The 18,980-nt window shown below is 41.5% G+C and overlaps 1 protein-coding gene across 2 annotated transcripts in view; it reads left to right on the top strand.

Moving 5' to 3' along the window:
* EXOC4 (exocyst complex component 4) overlaps positions 1–18,980 on the top strand; it is an 858,640-nt gene that overhangs the window by 254,025 nt on the left and 585,635 nt on the right. The window contains exon 10 of one of the 2 annotated variants that reach the window (XM_055133914.1): positions 11,425–11,580. The exons of the other annotated variant lie outside the window; for it this stretch is intronic. Coding sequence (XP_054989889.1) covers positions 11,425–11,489 — 65 coding nt within the window. The 3' untranslated portion in view covers positions 11,490–11,580. Of the gene's footprint in view, positions 1–11,424; positions 11,581–18,980 lie in introns of those variants that run through there. 2 annotated transcript variants of the gene reach the window in all.

An 18,980-nucleotide genomic window follows, 5' to 3' on the forward strand; every position in this document is an offset into this window, starting at 1 on the left:
TGACATTCACATCTGTCTCTAACCCAGAGGGCGGCACTTAGCGACTCCCAGGTGATCTGTCCTTCCGAGCACGCATCTACTCCAGACTAAAGTGTCCATGGCAATAATGCCGTGCCGCTTCAAAATTATTTTGATCTTCAATATCTAACTCTGGATTTTGCTACACAGTAATTTCAAATCATTACTTTATGGCAAACACGTTGTTAAGATAGACAGGAGACTCCTTCTCTGTATGCATTCACTACATCTGATCTTTTTGGCAATGTTTTGTATACTGTCATTATACCTTCCTCCTAAGAGCCGCTTGTTTGAAATCACTTCTGTGCTACTTGGGAAAATAAAACACAACAAGAAAAAGTCATCCTCCTAACTCGTGATGTGCCAACCACTCATCCTCAAAGTGGAGCTGACAGAGATCTGAAATGAGTATTGTCAGTGGAGCTAAGTTGAGAGGTGGTCCTTGAAAACAAGATCAGTGAGGGGGCAAGGGATGTGACTCAGTGGGTAGAGCGCTTCCTTGCTTATATAACGCCCTGGGGTCAGTTCCTGGTAGGGCTCAGTGCCAGGACACAAAGCAGGGATAAACTCTTAGAAGCCAAAAATTGGTGTACGACAGTGTTCTGCCCATGGTCTTATGGACTCGGAAGAGGACCCCCAGCCTCAGATAGTGTTGTGGTCCTGCCTGGCATCCTGATTGCACCCTAATGAGACCTGGAACACAGAACCCAACTCAACAGGTGTCTATGCGTACCACCCTGAGAAACTAAGGTGCTAAGCTCAATTTAATTTAATCTCAATTTGTGATAACTTGTTTTACCTCAGTGGAACATTATTAATATGTCACATCCTCCTCCTCAAAGTTCTTCCTTGGAGACTTTCAATATTCCTCACACTATGTTGTTAGGAGAGCTCTCAAATGGTAAGCAAGGGGGAAATAACCATATTTTTCCTTCTTACCCCAAATTTACCCGGTAGTCAGTCTTACAGTTGCTCCCCCTCCGTCCACTTTTCTCCCACTTTAGGTTGGGAAGCTGAGAGAGATCTGGCGTCCTGGCATTGGAGAAACGGAGGGCTGGTGGGTTTGCTGTGAGGCTGAGGGCTTCGTAGTGTAGAAGCGTTGTGAGAGTATTTATAATTGACACATAATAAAAATATTATCATGGTAACCTGTAATAAAGAATAGTTTCTTTTTTTTTTTCCTGAAGTATTTTTAATGGTTCTGTCAGCCGTTTGGTTTTAACAAGCAATATAAGACACACTATCATGTGCCTGCCAGGGGCCGGGCTGCGGGATGATAGGAAAAAGGGGGAAAACGTGAACAGAAAGTCACTCAAGTAGCGGGATTGGTGTTGTAACATCAAAGCCCATCACAACTGAGGAGGTCAGTTTCTGTGACCTCTCAGGGCTGCCTCGTGTCACTCACTCTGGTTCACCTCAAAGTCACGCTCTCCCCTTCCGCTGCCCCCATAAAACCTGCTTTTCCATCAGTGTGCCCAGTTCCATTGAAGAGCTCTGTTGACTTACCAATTTTTTGTTTGTTTGTTTGTTTTTGGGTCACACCTGGTGATGCTCAGGGGTTATTCCTGGCTCTGCACTCAGGAATTGCTCCTGGCCATGCTCAGGGGACCATATAGGATGGAGGAATCGAACCTGGGTCAGCTGTGTGCAAGGCAAATGCCCTACTTGCTGTGCTATCGCTCCAGCCCTGACTTCCCAATGTTTAAACTTGAACATCAGGGCTAGAGGCCGGAGCTAGGGAACTCAAAGGGCTGGAGTGTAAAGCCTTGCACAAGCTCCCACGTTCAGTCCTTGGTACCACGTCACTCATCTGTTGGTCAGCATTAAAAAAACAAAATGTTCATAAAGTATTATCTGTCCTCTTTACCATTATGTTCTTGAGGAACATATTTGTGTAAACTTGTCTTTTTAAAATTTCCTGAAGATTTGATTAATCAATTCCCATGATCTGTAACACGTAGTATGCATGATTTTTCAAGATTTTGTTGTTTGTGTAAATTGCTTTTTTTTTTTTTCGTTCCTTATAATCAGAGACCAGGTGAATCAGTTTTGTTTATATACCAAGCCTCTAGTCCAGTGACTAATAGAGAGTAATTGCTCAATAAATTATATATATGTATGTACATATATAACCATGGCGCAGCTGGGGGAGGGTAGGTGGGGCAGCTCAACTGGTCCCTGGCTGCTGTGGCCTGGAGGCCCGTGTGAAAGAGCGCAGAGAGTCTCTTGCCCGCACGCCTGGCTGTCTTCCCCAGGACCCCTCAGAGGGGATGGGCTCCAGCTTCCCTCCCCACCCCGAGCAGAGCTCCCGGTGGCTGAAGACCTCTGGAACCTAGCCACAGCCATGCTCAAGGCCCCTCTCCACACAATTGGACAAGCCTCACGCATGAAGGTACTGGCAGAGGAACCCAGGTGCGTGTAATCCCATCAATGGCCAACATCCAGAGACTTAAAAGCAAGCTCCCAGAAGCTCGTTTGCGGCTGCACGATATCTTCTAACCTACTACTTCTCTCTCTGGGAGAAACTGGCAAGCTGCTGAGAGTTTCCTGCCCACATGGGAGAGCCTCGCAAGCTTCCCATACTGTATTCATATGCCAAAGCCAGTAACAAGTTGGGTCTCATTCCCCTGACCCTGAGAGAGCCTCCAATGTGGCATCATTGGAAGGGCCCAGTGGAGAGAGGCTCCTAAGATCAGGGATAGGATGAATGGAGAGATTACTGAGACCGCTCAAGAGATTGATGATCAATGGGATGATGATGATGATGATGAATGATGATGATGTATATATATATGTATATATGTATTTTTTCAAATGAAAAGATATTCTGTTGTACACATTAACCAAATGGCAAACTAGCAAGAAGCTTAGTTTATGCTCCAAATATTGGGCATTTTCCAATTCTGTTAAGAATGCTAGGGGGCAATTATGAATATATCAGAAATACATGTGAAAATAGGTCAAATTTTATTTTAGAATTTAGATAATATTTAGATAAGAGGATGAAGTTGCGGAGATGACGTATTTTTTGAATGCAGATGTAATTTTTGTTGAAATCCCAGAATTTTATATGTTAATGCTAAGAAAATCATGACTCATAGAGGTTAAGTATTTTGGCCAAACTCATATAATTGATAAATGATAAAATGGGGGCAATTAATGTAATAGAGTTTTGTTGTAAAGGGTTTGCAGACAACTGGCATGTGGAATGGTGAGTGAGATGATTGACATACAGTATACAGTATGCCATGTTCATTTACAATGCATAATTGGATGAGTTTTCATAGATATGTACAGTTTTGAAAACATTGCAATAAAGATTGAGAGCATTTTTATCACTCAAGAGTTTCCTTCTGCCCTTTTAAAAGTGGGTCTCCTCCACTCTCAGCCCTAGTTAGCCATGAAACGATTTTCTGTCACAGACTAGCTTGCATTTTCTCATTTTTTTAAAAATCAAAATGGAATAATCAGTGTATGATTTCATGACTGACCCTCCCATTCAGCACAATGATTAAAGCATCAACCACATTGTGGTATACATCAGTAGTTCTTTTTCCTCTACCTTGTTTATTTATTTACTTTAATTGAATCACTGTGAGATACACATTATAAAGTTGTTCATGGTTGGGATTCAGTCATACAGTGTTCCAGCCCCTGGCCCTTCACTGGTGTACATTTCCTACCACCAATGGTTATTTATTTATTTATTTATTTTAAAGAAATTGGTAAGGGGACAGAGCAATAGTACAGCAAGTAGGATGTTTACCTGCCTTGCATGCGGTCAAGTGGGTTCCCTCCCCCGGCATCCCATATGGTCCCCTGAGCACCGCCAGGAGTAATTCCTTAATGCAGAGCCAGGAGCAATCCCTGAGCATCACTGGGTGTGACCCAAAAAGCAAAAAAACAAAACAAAACAAGGTAAATAATTTTTAAATAATTGTGTTTTGTATGGCTATACCTTACTAGCTATGGTGCCCCATTGTAATACCATATTGTATTATAATACCATATGACAATAGTATTGTAAATGCCATATGTAAATGTAAATGGTATTTACATGCAAAAGATAAATATTTTTTAAATCATTGTGTTTTGTATGGATATACCACACTAGCTATGGCACCCCATTGTAATACCATATTGTATTACAATACCATATTACCATATTGTATTACATACCATATTATAATGCTTGTAATACCATATTGCTTATCTTTTCAGTTGTTGTATATTTGGTTTGTGTCCAGTTTTTGGTTATTGTAAATAACTCTAAGTATTAATGGAGAAATTTTAATGTGGCTCATATATTTTCTGTTCTTAGGGATAATTGGAGTGGGATTTCTGGATTATAAGCTAGTTGTATATTGAACTTTTTTTTTTAAATTGAGTCGCTGTGAGGCACACAGTTAGAAAGCTTTTCATGCTCAGAATTTAATGTTTTTGAACTGATGGGTTTTCTAAAGTGAGGTGATTATGTTATATTCTCACCAGCGGCATATGTCAGCTCTTGGTATTATTTACCTTTTAAATTTCAGACATAGTAAAAGGTGTTTAGTGGTGTCTCATTGTTGGCCCGTGTACTTTTAATGTGATACCTTCCTGATTTAGAAGCCTTTAATGCAGTTGTAGATTTGAGCATTACATACTCAAGTTAGAATAAATCTCACATCCTTTTACTCTTGTAGTCTTAACCTGTTGTTCTGTCATTTCTCTTGGAATAGCTTTTAAACAATCTACCTCTCTGAAGTGTTTAAGTACAGAGACAATTATTTTATAAATCAACTGGAAAGCCACGTATATATTCATGGATATGCTAAAAATGGTGCTTCCTAAATACACCTGTATATCTCTACAGCACTAGCCCTCTTCCGAGGGCTATGAAATGGTAGTGATTGGACTCGAAGCAAGTCCTTGCTTTGAAGCTAAAAAATCCCCATTGTTGCCTTATTAGTAATCACTGGACTAATGCAAAGTGCTGCTAATTAAGACTTTCTATTTTTCTTTGAGTGCAACCATGGCAGCAAATGGTATCTTAAACTGACAAGCTGTAAATTAAAACTTGCAGAATGCGAGACCTGTTCTAGGGAAAATGAAGTTATGTATAGGTGACTTGTTCCATTTGAATTAATCAAAGGGCTGCCGGTGTAGACCAGCTGTGTTCTCTGGTGACAAAAACGAATCTTGACATTTTGGATAATGAAAATTCAGTTCAGCACCTCTTAGGGGGCTGTATGATAATATATTGTCAGTCAGAAGCCCAGGGAAGGGAAGAGCAAAGCTCCGTCTTATTAAAATAGACAGAGTGACAAGTGGACATTGCTACATCTCCAGTTCCTAGGAAAAGAAATGTCATGGGGCACCTCTTTTAAAAAAAATGATTGGGATGGCTGTTTTATGGGAGGAGGGTGAAAAGATTTGACTCATGGATGCCTGACCTCCGTGACAGTCGCCTTTGTTCCTGATGCCTCATTTCATGGTTTATTTTCCTGGGGTGTGCAGGGTGAGGCATGCAAGTCCGGGAAAAGGACTCACTGTTTTGGTTTGACGGTATTCATGCAATCATCCAGTTCATACCTTGTAAGCCCACTTATTATTTCCTCTGCCTGCGTTTTTTTTCCCCACCCCCTCCTACTTTAGCAGATTAGCTGCACTGTCTCTTCAAAGGCTATCCAATCAAGGAGGGGTTATTAAAACCAGGGTGATTTATGACTGAGAATTAATTAGAGAAGCATTTTCATGCAAAACATCCAATTTTTTGATTAGCAATGGAGCAGGGCCGCAATTAACACTCTAGGAAGCTTAAATTTCCAGCTTTTTGATTCTCAGGAAATGAGATTATCAAACCAGGGTCGGACACTTGACAGCAAAGCAAGGGTGGGGGAGTGTGAAATTATATCTTAAAAAAAAAATAGCCCAAACAACTTCTTTTGATTTTAATTCTGAGTTTGCTACTAACTCATGGAAAATTTAGAGAACAACAGCAAGAACAAAAAAAAAAAAAGAGGAAAAATGCAAGAATTGGAGCTGGCTGGGTCTTTGGTGGCTTACTTGCTATGCAAAGTGTCTGCTGTAAATGTTGATTGGAATATGTTTAAGGAGCACGGCAATTTTTTTTTGTTTCTGCATTATTGCTTATTATTCAATTATTGCTTCAATAAATTTCTTTTAGCTCTTCAGTGGCTGAGCAAATATTTAAAGCATTTATAGGCTTTGGAGAGAAGCCAACATTTATTTCATTAAAAAACGGAGCGTCTTTTCTAAATGGCGGGTTCCTATTTGGGGAGCGAGTTTTTATTGGTGTTTTTAATTACGTGAAATCACTTGAGACATAGTTTAGGTAGTGAGTTATCTCAAGACATAGATTACCGTTTAATGACAAGTGACCTTTGAGGCGCCTAGGTGCCTGAGATAAGGAACAAGGCAACCCCAAGCCTCCTATAAAACAAAGTGTATTCTGTCATCAGTATAATTGGTGCTCCCCAAGGAGACACGGCATAATGAAAATGCATTTGTTCTGGAAAATATTTCTCACCTTTTCTCTTCTTAATTTAGACATCTAATCTCAATTGAGAAGTAGGGAAGCCATGGATCTTTTGTGCGAGCTTGCTCTTGCCAGGGTAAAACTCCTTCCCTTTCTTCTTGCCAGAGGTTCTAAGCATTCTGAGTCTTAAGGGACTTTGTCAATCCTTATGTATCCCCCAACCTTCCCTGGTTTGGGCATGCGTGATGGTGCTCCGACGATCAGAAGCTATGGGGAAGGGAATCGTTGGCATCCAGAACTATTCTATACCATTCTAAGGTAGAATCTAGATTTGGGGTGAGAGTGGTCGGTTTGAAGATTGGTTTATTGGCTTTGTATTGACATGGCTTCTCTCATGTTCTCGAGGCCAAGCTCCGGTTAGAATCTTGGGAATTAGCTTTTTAAAAACTGCAGATTTTTATGCCACTTTTGCACTCTGCCCGCCATGAATGGGAGAGGTCTTAGGGCACCTATAGAATCGGTGGTTTCTGCCATTGCAGTTTTTCTTTCTCAAAGCGTCTCTGGTTTAGGAGCGTTATTCATTGATCTGCTCTATTATTCTTGCATTCCCACTCTGGATTCTCAGCTGTATTTGTCAGTCTTGCTTAATCCCCCATCCTTTGTTGGCGAAGAGTATCTATCATTGGCTGGGTGAAAATTGGCTAGGATTTAAGCTTGGGGAGGGGAAGGAAGAGCTGCCAGCCAGAGGCTGAAGGGTTGATCTTGTCGGATTTGTAGCTGCCAGCCTCCACGCTGACCTTCATGTTTTTTGGATGTTGATGATTATTAGATGCTTTTTCAGGTTGCTGAAAGAAGAAATGTTGGCTGAAATAATTTTTAGTGTTACCCTTCTTATAGATGTCTTTGTTGAAAAATGTTTCTACATCTTCAGGTCTATAAAGTGAGAGCTTAAGAAAATGAATTAGGGGGTTCATAAGCAATGTGTGTCTGTTTTGGGGTGGGGATGCATGAGTGGGCTTATGGGAGTTTGTGACCCTGACACCATATGCAGGCCGTGGGCGAAGGAGGAAGAAGGACCCCGATTTTAATTTGGTTTGTAAAATAGTATCAGATGTGGTGTATGTGTGCGTATGCGTAAACATACATATTTACGAGAACATATAAAAATGCAATTCCCAACTTTGAGAACCCATTATCTCTAGGAGACAAAAAAAATAGCTTTAATAAGAGCCCATAAAGTGATACCCTTTTATTGTAGATGTGAACTAAATATCACAATTAATGAGGGGAGTCACAGTCATTAAATATAAATCATTTCTAAAGAAAGCAAGGATTATTGTTTAGTGGAATAGATAAGCCAAGTTGTTCTTCCTTGTTGTTTTTCTCTTTCCTTTTTCAGGATTTTGAAAACTGTAGTTTGATAGAGCTCAATTAATCCATTAATTAAAGGAGCTTGATTTGCTTTAAGAAGCTCACAATTGGTGATAACCATATTAAGTTCTGGGATTCCCAGTGGTGGACCGAGGGTAGCTGTTCTACTGGCAACATTTCTGCCTTGTTTGGTTTGCTGTGTGCTCAGTGTCGATAGTGGGGTTGGTGAATTTGGGAAAAGGCTATTTAAAGATCTTTGCTGGTGATCGGAAAAAACAGCTTTTACTTCAGAGTGTGATATGTTGAATCTTTATTAGTCATTGACATTTTTATTTTTACACATTTATATAAATATATAGGTTACATATTTGCTTAGATACAGATATTTTAACTCTAAAATCGGTATTTAATTATTATTGAAATGTTGACTAGGAACATTTATATTGTCACAGGATGTTTGAAACTAGAAAAGGTACTCGTCTTTTCTAGTCTGTGCTCTTTCATTATTTTAATGGTTTAATAGTCCACTCTTCACTACAAGTTAGAGCTGATTAGAGTTGAAATTAATTATATGAGTTTTCCTACCGTGATGGTAATGGTAAGTGGGAAACAGTTTTTGTCTAAACAGTGGCATCACATTTTAATGGAAATAAATGATTTGACAAGAATCTTCTATCTAGAAGAAATAGTGTAGGGACTAAGAAGCCATGTTTTTTAGGAGCCTCATCAATCTAATTGAGGAAATTCGATTTTTATGAATTTGGAGATGCAAGGTTCACATCCTGGGATTCAAAACAGTGGATTGGGAGAGTCTGGGTGTGCGGAGGGGTTGGGGTCGGGCGAGGTTAGGGATTGAAATGCATTGAAAAACATTGGCTTTCTATTTAAGATAGTAACTTTGGGGTTGCTGGCTTTTATAGTGGGGAAAACGCAGAGAAAAGAATGATGCTCAATTTGGGGTAAAGGTTAAATTGAGGAATGGAGAGATTTCCTGAGAATTGAGGAATAGCTTGGATAAGTTAGAGAGATGATCAGACTAGTAGACAACTGAAGTTTATGCAAGTGTAATGTCTTTCCCCATCTTCTTAAAAATCACATAGGGACAGGGTTCGAGCAGTTACCTTGAACCACAGTGACAGTTTACTTTTGAACCCACTGTTCTTCTATTCATTTTGGTGGCTATATTTGTGTCTGCGCCCAACATACAAAAAAAAAATTGTGGGATTATTTTAACGGTTTAGTAGTCCACTCTTCACTACAAGTTAGAGCTGACTAGAGTTGGAATAAATTATATGAGTTTTCCTACCGTGATGGTAATGGTAAGTGGAAAACAGTTTTTGTCTAAATGGTGGCATCACATTTTAATGGAAATAGTTGTGTTCTGATGAAAAGAAACTGTTGTGAACATTTTACTTACTACCATACCAAAAATTTCTCTGCATCTTCCTCGAGGCCCAGGTAATTGCATGCCTCCCCAAATTCTCAGAGGCTCCCAAGCTCATTCTCATTTCTCTAAGAATTTAATACTATTACAAGTCACATTAGTGTTTTTAGATTTTTCTCTAATTGCTTGAGAGTATAATAACAAAAGCTTGATAGCATAATAACAAAGCTTGATGTTCTGTAGCTGGATTCCCTTAAATAATGTAAAAAACGTTATAAATGATTAGTAGCTTGGATGGCTTCCCACATTCCTCTTTGGGAGTCTTAATTGCTATGATTTTGTGGTTGTATTCAACTTAATTGCCACTAACCACTGCTCCCTGACTGAGTAGCTGCTGTCCGTCAGCAGCACTTTGTACAGGGTGATTAAACAATCCCATATTTGTGTGTGCAGTGAATGGAGAAAGACTTTCAAATGGTCTTCATCAACTGAAATGTGTGACACGCTGAAGAAATATTTTCAAAAAATACTTTCTCCAGGGGGCCAGTGAGATACTTAAGTGGGTAGAGCACTTGCCTGGCACACGACTGACCCAGATTTGATACTCGGTCCTCTGAGCACTGCTAGGAGTGATTGAGCACTGTTCCAGGTGTTCCAGTTGTGGCTCCCAAACCAAAAACCAAAAGAAAACCAAACCAAACCAAAAAACAGCTTTAAAGAAAACATAACTTTCTCCGTATTGATTTACATGGTTTTTTTTTTAAATTTTGGTTTGTATTGTTTTGGTATTTTTTTTTTTTTTGCCACACCTGGTGGTGCCTTTGCTCTACACTCAGGAATTATAGCTGTGGGTGCTCAGAGGACTATGTGAGATGCCAGGGATTGGACCTGGGTTGGCCATGTGCAAGGCAAACGTCCTACCCTCTGAACTATTTCTCTGACTCCGTAAAGAGTCACTGGTCCCAACGAGCCAGCCAGGAGACTTACCTGGTTTTTATTATATATATATATATATATATATATATATATGTGTGTGTGTGTATATATATACATATAATTTATATTTTATTTGGCTACTGTATGACAGGTTATATCTTAGAAATATACATTAATATTGACATGAGACTGATTTAAAAGGAAGATAAATTGCCATGGAAGTGTTCTAGTAAGGCGAGTATCTGTATGAGAGTAAAATTTGGAAATTTGGACAGATTACAGTGACATCAGACCATTCAATACAATCTCCTGTGAAAATAGGGGGCTACAGGTAGTGTGTATGGGCTCATGCTTCTCAGCCTTGTTTGTTCTTTAGACCATCTAGTTGTGTTCTGGTGGCCTCAAAGGGCTTATGAAATCAGCCAGTTAATATTCCGAGTTCTCCCTGTAAAGAGAGAGAATTTTTTTAACCAGGGATAATTTTTTTTAAATGTTGAGATTCATTTTACATCTTTTTTTCCATTTCAAATTTTTGTGTACATATATATATATATATTTTAGCCAATTATACTCACAACTTTTTGGATGTAATTTTTAAAAAAGTAAGCGTTTAAACTTCTCTCAGACAGCCTTATATAAAGAAACGAGTTCTTTTTCCTAGTTCCTCTTCTTTGCATATTATACACATATTACATGGCCACAAATTCAGAATTATCTTAGAAGCAGTTTTTTGAATACTGTATATATTCCTTTAAAATAGGTGTCTAAAAGAGGAATTCTGAAGTAAAAGAATAAGCTCGTTTAAAAACTGATGCACTGCCAAATGATTTTCCACAGAGTTTTACCAGTTTCATACTCTTTCACATATAGGAATCCAACCAAGGATCAAGCCCAGGTCGACTAAAGTCCAGCACTTTATTCACTGTCCTCTCTCTCCAGCTGCCCTAGAAGTGATTTTTAAGAAGTAAGATTATTGATGTTTTCCTTTAGTCAAAGTTTTTGCACAGACTTCATACAACTTGTTTGTCAGCTTAGAGGAAAAATCAAATTGGTAATAATTACACCCTCCTTTAGTTTCAACACCTGGACAACATCCTTATCTACCTACATTTTTTTTTCCTTCTATCCACATGAAGATTTCAAGGTTTAAATCTTGTAATTGTTTCAAGCCTGTCATAAACAGGTGATGAGCTGACTCTGGGTTTTTCACATTTGAAATGTGTTTGTTTCATAGACGGATCACCATCCTGCCCCCCCGGAGAGAGCAGAGTGTGGTGGGCGGCTTCTCTCCTGCTTTGAAGAAAGAGCATATGTTCAGGATCTTGCTGTCGGTCCTACCACAGCAGAGCCAGAAATGAGACTTTCAGTCTGTGCCGTGCGCGCTCCGGAGACGGGACACGTGCCACGTGAATGGGCGGAGCATTCTTACAGCCCACGCTCTAACCTGCGCTTTCTCCTGCATTCCGCGCCCTGTTCCGCACGGCTCTCCTAGAGGATCCTTAGCACTGTCTGGGGACGGTTGGAATGAGACTTTTAGGGGGCGAGCTAAATATAGCATATTGAGATGCTGATTTATACTTCTATCTCTGTGAAACCTGTGCAATGCTACAGTGTGCTGTTCACTCAGTTAAAAAAAAAAAACAATTTTTGTTTAAGAAAGGGAGAGAATGTCACCTGGATGGTAACCGTAGCTGAGCTTTGGGTGGAAGCAATAGGCAAGACTGACTGGTGGACGTTTCTTTTCCGTAGAGTGAGTGACTATTACCTAAGGGATAAACTAGGACATTGTACTTTGTCACCTCTTTTTTTTTTTTTCCTTTTTGGGTCACACCTGGCAATGCACAGGGGTTACTCCAGGCTCATGCACTCAGAAATTACTCCCGGCCATGCTTTGGGGACCATATGAGATGCTGGGACTCGAACCCAGGTCGGCCGCGTGCAAGGCAAACGCCCTACACGCTGTGTTATTGCTCCAGCCCCATCACCTTTTAAATATGAAACCCACCAATCACATATCTTACCTATGGTCACTGGTCGCCTGGGTACCAAATTGTGTGGTGACATTCGTTCTTGGAAACTTGAAGTTCGTGCTATTAGAGAAGCTTGGTATGAGGCATATCTTGGGCCAGTTGTTTTCTCACTGCGGGGCACTGGAAATACTTGTAGAGTTCCCTTGGATGTTTATTCCAAAGCCCGTTTCCTGAGTTCAGTTTCATCAGCTCGGTAGGGCGGGCTCTGAGATTTGGCATTACTGTTCTATTCTTCTATGCTGCCGCAGGACCAGGCGGCACTTTATGAGAACCACTAAATCTCAGACTAAAATGCAGAATATTGCTGCCTATGCTGGTAGCCCTTCCAGCGCTGACCAGTTACTGTCATTAAAATTGAGGGGCTAGAGTGATAGCACAGCAGGTAGGGCGTTTGCCTTACACGCAGCCGACCCGAGTTCGGTTCCCAGCATCCCATATTGTCCCCCTGAGCCCTGCCAGGAGTGATTCCTGAGTGCAGAGTCAGGAGTAACTCCTGTGCACCGCTGGTTGTGACCCAAAAAGAAAAAAAGAACATTGAATCATTAGATAGTTACAAAATTGTCATGATTGAGTTTCAGTCATACCAACGCACATCCTTCCATCAGATCCCTCCATTAGGGTACGTTTCCTGTCACCAGTGTTCCCATTTTCCCTCTGCTTTCTACCCAAACACTTCCCTCTCCCTCTCCCTCTCCCTCTCCCTCTCCCTCTTCCTTCCCCCCTCCCTCCCTCCCTCCCTCCCTCCCTACCTTCCTTCCTCCCTCCTTCCCTCCCTCCCTCCCTCCCTCCCTCCCTCCTACCTCCCACCTCCCTTCCTCCCTCCTTCCCTCCCTCCCTTCCTCCCTCCTTCCCTCCCTCCCTCCCTTCCTCCCTCCCCCTCCCGTTTTTCCTTGTAGGTATAAAGCTTTGCAATACTATTACTGAAAGTGTATCGTACATTCACGCATGTCCACTGGAGTCCAGCATTTTTGGAAAATAATATGGAAATTCTTCAAAAAAAACCTAGAAAATTGAACTTTCATAGGACTCAGCAATATAGCTGCTGGCAATAAACCCTAGAGACTTAAAAACACAATGTAGAAAAAGTCACCTGCACCCCTGTGTTGATGGCAGCAGTGTGCACCGTAGCCAGGCTCTGGGAACCGCCCAGTGCCCAAGTCACTTTCGTCTCCTCCTTTCCACTCCGGCTCTTGGAATCATCTTCCTTCCCTGGAGAACATCAGACCTAATAGAATTATGCACGTGCATTAAGAGATCATCAACCTTACACCTTTTCCCCTGGGCCTCGAGCAATTTGAAAAGAACTCTTCCCGTCAAATGACATAAATCCTGTAGCTATAGTAACAAATTAACAATCGCCACACACTATAATTGGGTGTTGGTACAAGTCTCTTTTATTTGGGATTTTTTTTTTTTTGCACGAATTACAGAACTGGAACTGCGAGAAGATCAGGAAGAGAATGAAGGTCTGTCTTGCAAACTCTGTTGGCCCAGTACAGATTTCAGACTCTAATTTTGAAAAGGAAGCCATCAGGGGAGATGTGCTGGCATGTCTCACTCTTGAAAACAATGGTACTAGTTGTGAGTTAGTGTTTTGTGTGTGTGTGTGGGGGGTAAACTAGGCTTTCTTTTGATTGTTTCTGCTTCCCCCACTTTGTTATTGTGGCTGTGATACTCAGAGAGACACACACATCTCAACTCAATGCGTGAGGGGGATCATTGCCCACTTGGTTAGGGCCCGCTGGAGATGACCAGTGGAGCACTGTTGCATGGCCAGGGAGCACAGCCCTGGTGCTGCCTAGTTTGCTGGCATGCAGGGATTCCACTCAAGGCCTCGCCCTCTGGTGCCGCACGCTCTGCCACTGCACTGTTCCATTTGCCTGCCTCCTTTACCCCCACCTCCTCTTTCTTTCTTTTTTTTGGGGGGGGGCGTCATACCCGGCAATGCACAGGGGTTACTCCTGGCTCTGCACTCAGGAATTACCCCTGGCGGTGCTCCCCTGAGCACCTGACCATATGGGATGCTGGGATTCTAACCCGGGTCGGCCGCGTGCAAGACAAACGCCCTACCCACTGTGCTATTGCTCCAGCCACCCCCCACCCCCTTTCTAATCGTCTTCTAAGCCACCTTCGCAGCCTAAATCATTCCAATCCCATGGTAGGTGTCACCACTGAAAGGCGGCTTGGGCTGGTTGCCTGGGCTCTTCGGGATGCTCCTTAAGAGACTGGCCTCAGCAGGCGGGTGCAGTTTCCCACCCTTCCTCTTGCTCCTGGCCTGGGGTTTGGCCTTGAAGGCTGAATGTGCACAGTCCTCCACCCCTGCTGTCTTTTTTTTTTTTTTAATATAGGAGCACTGCTATTTATTCAGCCATTGATTAAACTGATTGAATTGCGCATGCACTCCACATTACTTTAAATTTTTTTTTTAATTTTATAAGTTAGTTCACAATGTTTGATTGCATTCAATATTCAAACACCCATTCCACCACCATTACACCTTCCTACCACCAAATGTGGGATGTTTCTATGCCAAGCCCCAATCCCTGTCCCCAAACACAACCGAAATTGTATATTTCGTATTGTCTGTTATGAAGAACTGCTGAACAAGCTTACAAAAAAGTGTCCATATAGGAAACAGTGTGAAGATTGTTCTATTACGGCAGGAGCCATGAAGACATTCTAGAGGATACCACTAACATGTTGTGAAAGTTTGGGTGATGTGAGTTTCAGGTATATATATCTAAAAATATGCATATATGCTTTTATATATATATATTTTTTTCCTCTATGGTTTGTTGCCTACCATCTGAACCCCATCAGATGTGGTGTGGTAATTATGGAAAGTGGGTAGGGAGTGTTTTATGATGTGTCCCGTGCCCCTGCTGTCTTGTGATCAGCCAGGGACTAACTAACATTGTTAGAGCAGGAAGGAAACTCAGTGCCAGCTGGACAGGAGTCGCCCTTCAGGTGGGAGTGGAAAAGAAGCCTCCGTCTTGCTTCAGCACGCTAGCAAACCTCACTGTCAGTACTGGAGGAGACAGCCCCTCTCTTTTTGAAGGATTCATCTCGGATCAAGCTTTTGCTGCAGACCCAGTACGTTCATTAAAAATTATTCTGCACGTGTGACTGGATATCTGCCATGTTACAGTTTCTATCTTTAATTTTGTCTTAGGAAAGTGGTGTGTTTGGGAGTTTAGATGCACCTGTCTTATTGTGAACAGCTTTATTGGGACATAATTAATATACTGCAACATTCGCCTCTTTTAAATATATAGTTCGGCGACTTTCAGTGAGTTGGGTAAATACATCTGGGATTTTATTGAGTTGTGCAAACATTACCAATTTCTAGTCAGAACGTTCTTTTGTCATTATTATGGTCCTTTGGGTCATTTGCAGTGATATCCTGCCCTAGCCGCACACAATCACCGATCTGTTTTCTGTCTCTATAGATTTGCCTTTTGGGACAAGTTCTGTAACAGGGATGGTGCAATTGCATGATCTTTATCTGCTCTTTCTGGAGCCGCACTCATGCCATCACCTATAGCAGTCTTTCATTCAGCTACAGAGATGGCCACCTTTGGTTTATCCATACATTAATGATGGGCACTAGGGTCGTTTCTACAGTTGAACTCCTGATTAATGTTGCTTAAAAATTATTTGCAAGATGTTCACATACTGGTTTTTAAATCTTCGTGTTCCCATTTAATCTTGGCCTTCTGATCTCTGGCAAGTTGCCTCTCTGCACATCTCTACAAAATGGGATTTCCATGTTTCTAAAAAATATAATATTGGCACAGAGTTCTCCATGGAGTTGTTGTGAGGATGATATGAAATACTCGACCAAACCATTTATTTTGGAATCTAAACATGGGGGAAGATAAGCCGTAGAGCTGTTTTGAAAGAATAAATTAAGGGCCAGTGCCATAGTGTAGAGGGTAGGGCATTTGCCATGCATGTAGCTGATCCAGGTTTGATTCCTGGCATCCCTTATGGTCCCCTGAGCTTGCCAGAGGTGATTCCTGAGTATAGAGCTGGGAGTAACTCCTAAGTATTACCAGGTGTGACCCAAAAACCTAAACAACAACAACAACAACAATGTATATTAGGACAAATTGCACAGTTAACAGTGATTTCCGGTAAGGCACCACGAGTGGTGATAATAGGACCACAGGCTGCGAAGGACCAATTAGCACTGCCACTGTAGTTGGTTCAGTGCCAAATGGACAGGGTGGCACTGAGAACTGTAGCTGCAGGTAGTAGTGATGGCATTTTGGTGTGCCTGGCAGTGTAAGAGTTGTGACATTTTGGTTTGTATTTTTTGGGAGGTAAGAACCATTGCATCATTCTGCATTGCAAATGCATATTTAGCCAAGAGGCTCTTAAAACTGAAGATAATCATATGGGAAATCTAGCACCATGCTTGATGCTATTTTTGACTTTAAGAAGTTTCACCATTGGGAAGGATGAGTAAAGAGAGGCTTCTAAAATTTCAGGGCTAGGATGGATGGAGACGTTACAGAGACTGCTCGAGAAAATCAATGATCAATGGGATGAGGATGATGATTTTCTAGAAAAAGCTTTGTAATATCACTTCATGTATTTCTTGTCTTCTTAAATCCAATAAACAATAGATCAATAATGTTGGGTAATTCTTATAAACTTCAAATATTAGATGGTACTAAAGTTAGGAGTGTGTGTGTGTGTGTGTGTGTGTGTGTGTGTGTGTTGTGTGTTTCAAGGATTATGATCATCCAGAAGTCTGTCTTCGATATTCTTGGATCTGCTTTTTACTGTAATTCAACTTATATTTCTTCCTCTTTAGGTAATGCCAGATCTCTCTATTTCTCCCCTCATCCCTCTCTGTTGTCAGCATAACTCTTTTGTTTCTTATTCTTTCCTTTAGAATTAGAATTTGGATAGAAGAATAACTTACCAACACTCAAGTCAGTGAAACTATGGTGGTTACTGGAGGGAAATAGTAGATATGAGAATGGAAGGAACAGTAGAGGGGTATTTTTGTTGATGTTTTCGGGACACTGCCTGGCAGTGCTTTAAGATTACTCCTGGATCTGTGCTCAGGGATCACTCGTGGAAGGTCTCTGGACTACATGGGGTGCTGGGAATAGAATTCAGTTGGCATACGCAAGACAGGCACCTTAGCCATTCTGCTGTCTGTCCAGTCCCTCAAGAGGTATTTTTCTACATGTTTTTGTAGTAGTATGGTGGTGGAACCTTCCAGTTCACTATCAGTATTCCCCACTGGTTGCATATAAGTGGATTAACATGGAGAGTATCATGTTAAGTGTAATGAGTCAGAAAGAGAGGGACTGACACAGAAAGATTGCACTCATTTTGGAATGTAAAGTAACAGAATGGGAGACTAATACCCAGGAACAGTAGAGATAAGTACCAGGAGGATTACTCCACAGCTTAGAAGCCGGTCTCGCATGCCGGGGGAGGAAAGGCAGCTTAGATAGGAAGGGACTACCAAGTAAAGGGTGCTTTTAGGGCCCGCTTGGGATGGGACCGTAGGCCAGTTATTACCTCTACTACAAACTACAACACCCAAAAGGAGAGAGAGCAAAAGGGAATGCCCTGCCACAGAGGTGGGGTGGGGTGGAGGGGATGGGGTGGGGGGTGGGTGGGAGGGATTCTGGGACCATTGGTGGTGGAAAATGGGCATTGGTGGAGGGATGGGTACTCAACCTTTGTATGACTGAAATGCAAGCATGAAAGTTTATCAGTCTGTAACTGTACCTCACGGTGATTTACTAATAAAAATTTTTTTAAAGGGGTATTTTTGATAGTGAAATGGAGTTAGAATCTAGATGATGAGTACCGTAAATCTTAGAGAACTGTGAAGCTATACCCCTGAAATTCTGTAGTTAGATACACCAGTGACCACCCACATGGGTTACTTTGTGTAAAGTAAAAGTAAATATATCTTGGGCGAGCAGTAAGGTTTATGAACTTTGTAACATCTCATTCCCTGGGAAATTTTTGTTTTCTCTAGATTATGGATTATAAGCTGAATGTAGGACATCTCTAGATGTCTTCTGTGTATGGGCTCTCAAGAGTTGTTCCCCAGCAGTTAGGTAAAAATGGTTCTTCCATTGATTCTGTCACTTTCACTGTCATCCCCTTGCTCATCGACTTGTTCGAGCGGGCACCAGTAACGTCTCTCATTGAGAGATTTATTGTTACTGTTTATGGCCTATCCAATATGCATGGGTAGCTTTCTAGGCTCTGCCATGCGGGCTCCATACTCTCGGTAGCTTGCCGGGCTCTCCGAGAGGGGCGGAGGAATTGAACACGGGTCGGCTACGAGAAAGGTGAATGCCCAACTGCTGTGCTATCGCTCCAGCCCTTCCATTGATTGGTGATTTTTTTTTCTAGCATGCTTGTGGTTAGCTCAGACCTCCAACAAGCATGCTTGTTGTTGTTGTTTTTTTCTGTATGTGATAATATAATATACATTGTTGTATCTAGACATTGTTCTAGGCAATTGACGGATATTAGTGGTATTCCATCTCGTTACTTTCATGTGATCTTGATTGATTTAACTGATGAGAACTTTCCTGTATTTACAGAAGAAGCTGTTGGTTTTTTTTTCTTCACGTAATGTCTAATATGCAATGAATGTTCTAGAATCATTGACAAGCTGGTGCGTCTCTGCAAGAGAAAACGCCCACCTGTGTGGGATGTGAAGTCACCTTGTCTGAACACAGGGATATAGTCTGTGTTCAGGACCTAGCGAAGT

This window comes from Sorex araneus, chromosome 1 (genome assembly GCF_027595985.1).
Source record: "Sorex araneus isolate mSorAra2 chromosome 1, mSorAra2.pri, whole genome shotgun sequence".
In the NCBI taxonomy this organism is placed as follows: Eukaryota; Metazoa; Chordata; class Mammalia; order Eulipotyphla; family Soricidae; genus Sorex; species Sorex araneus.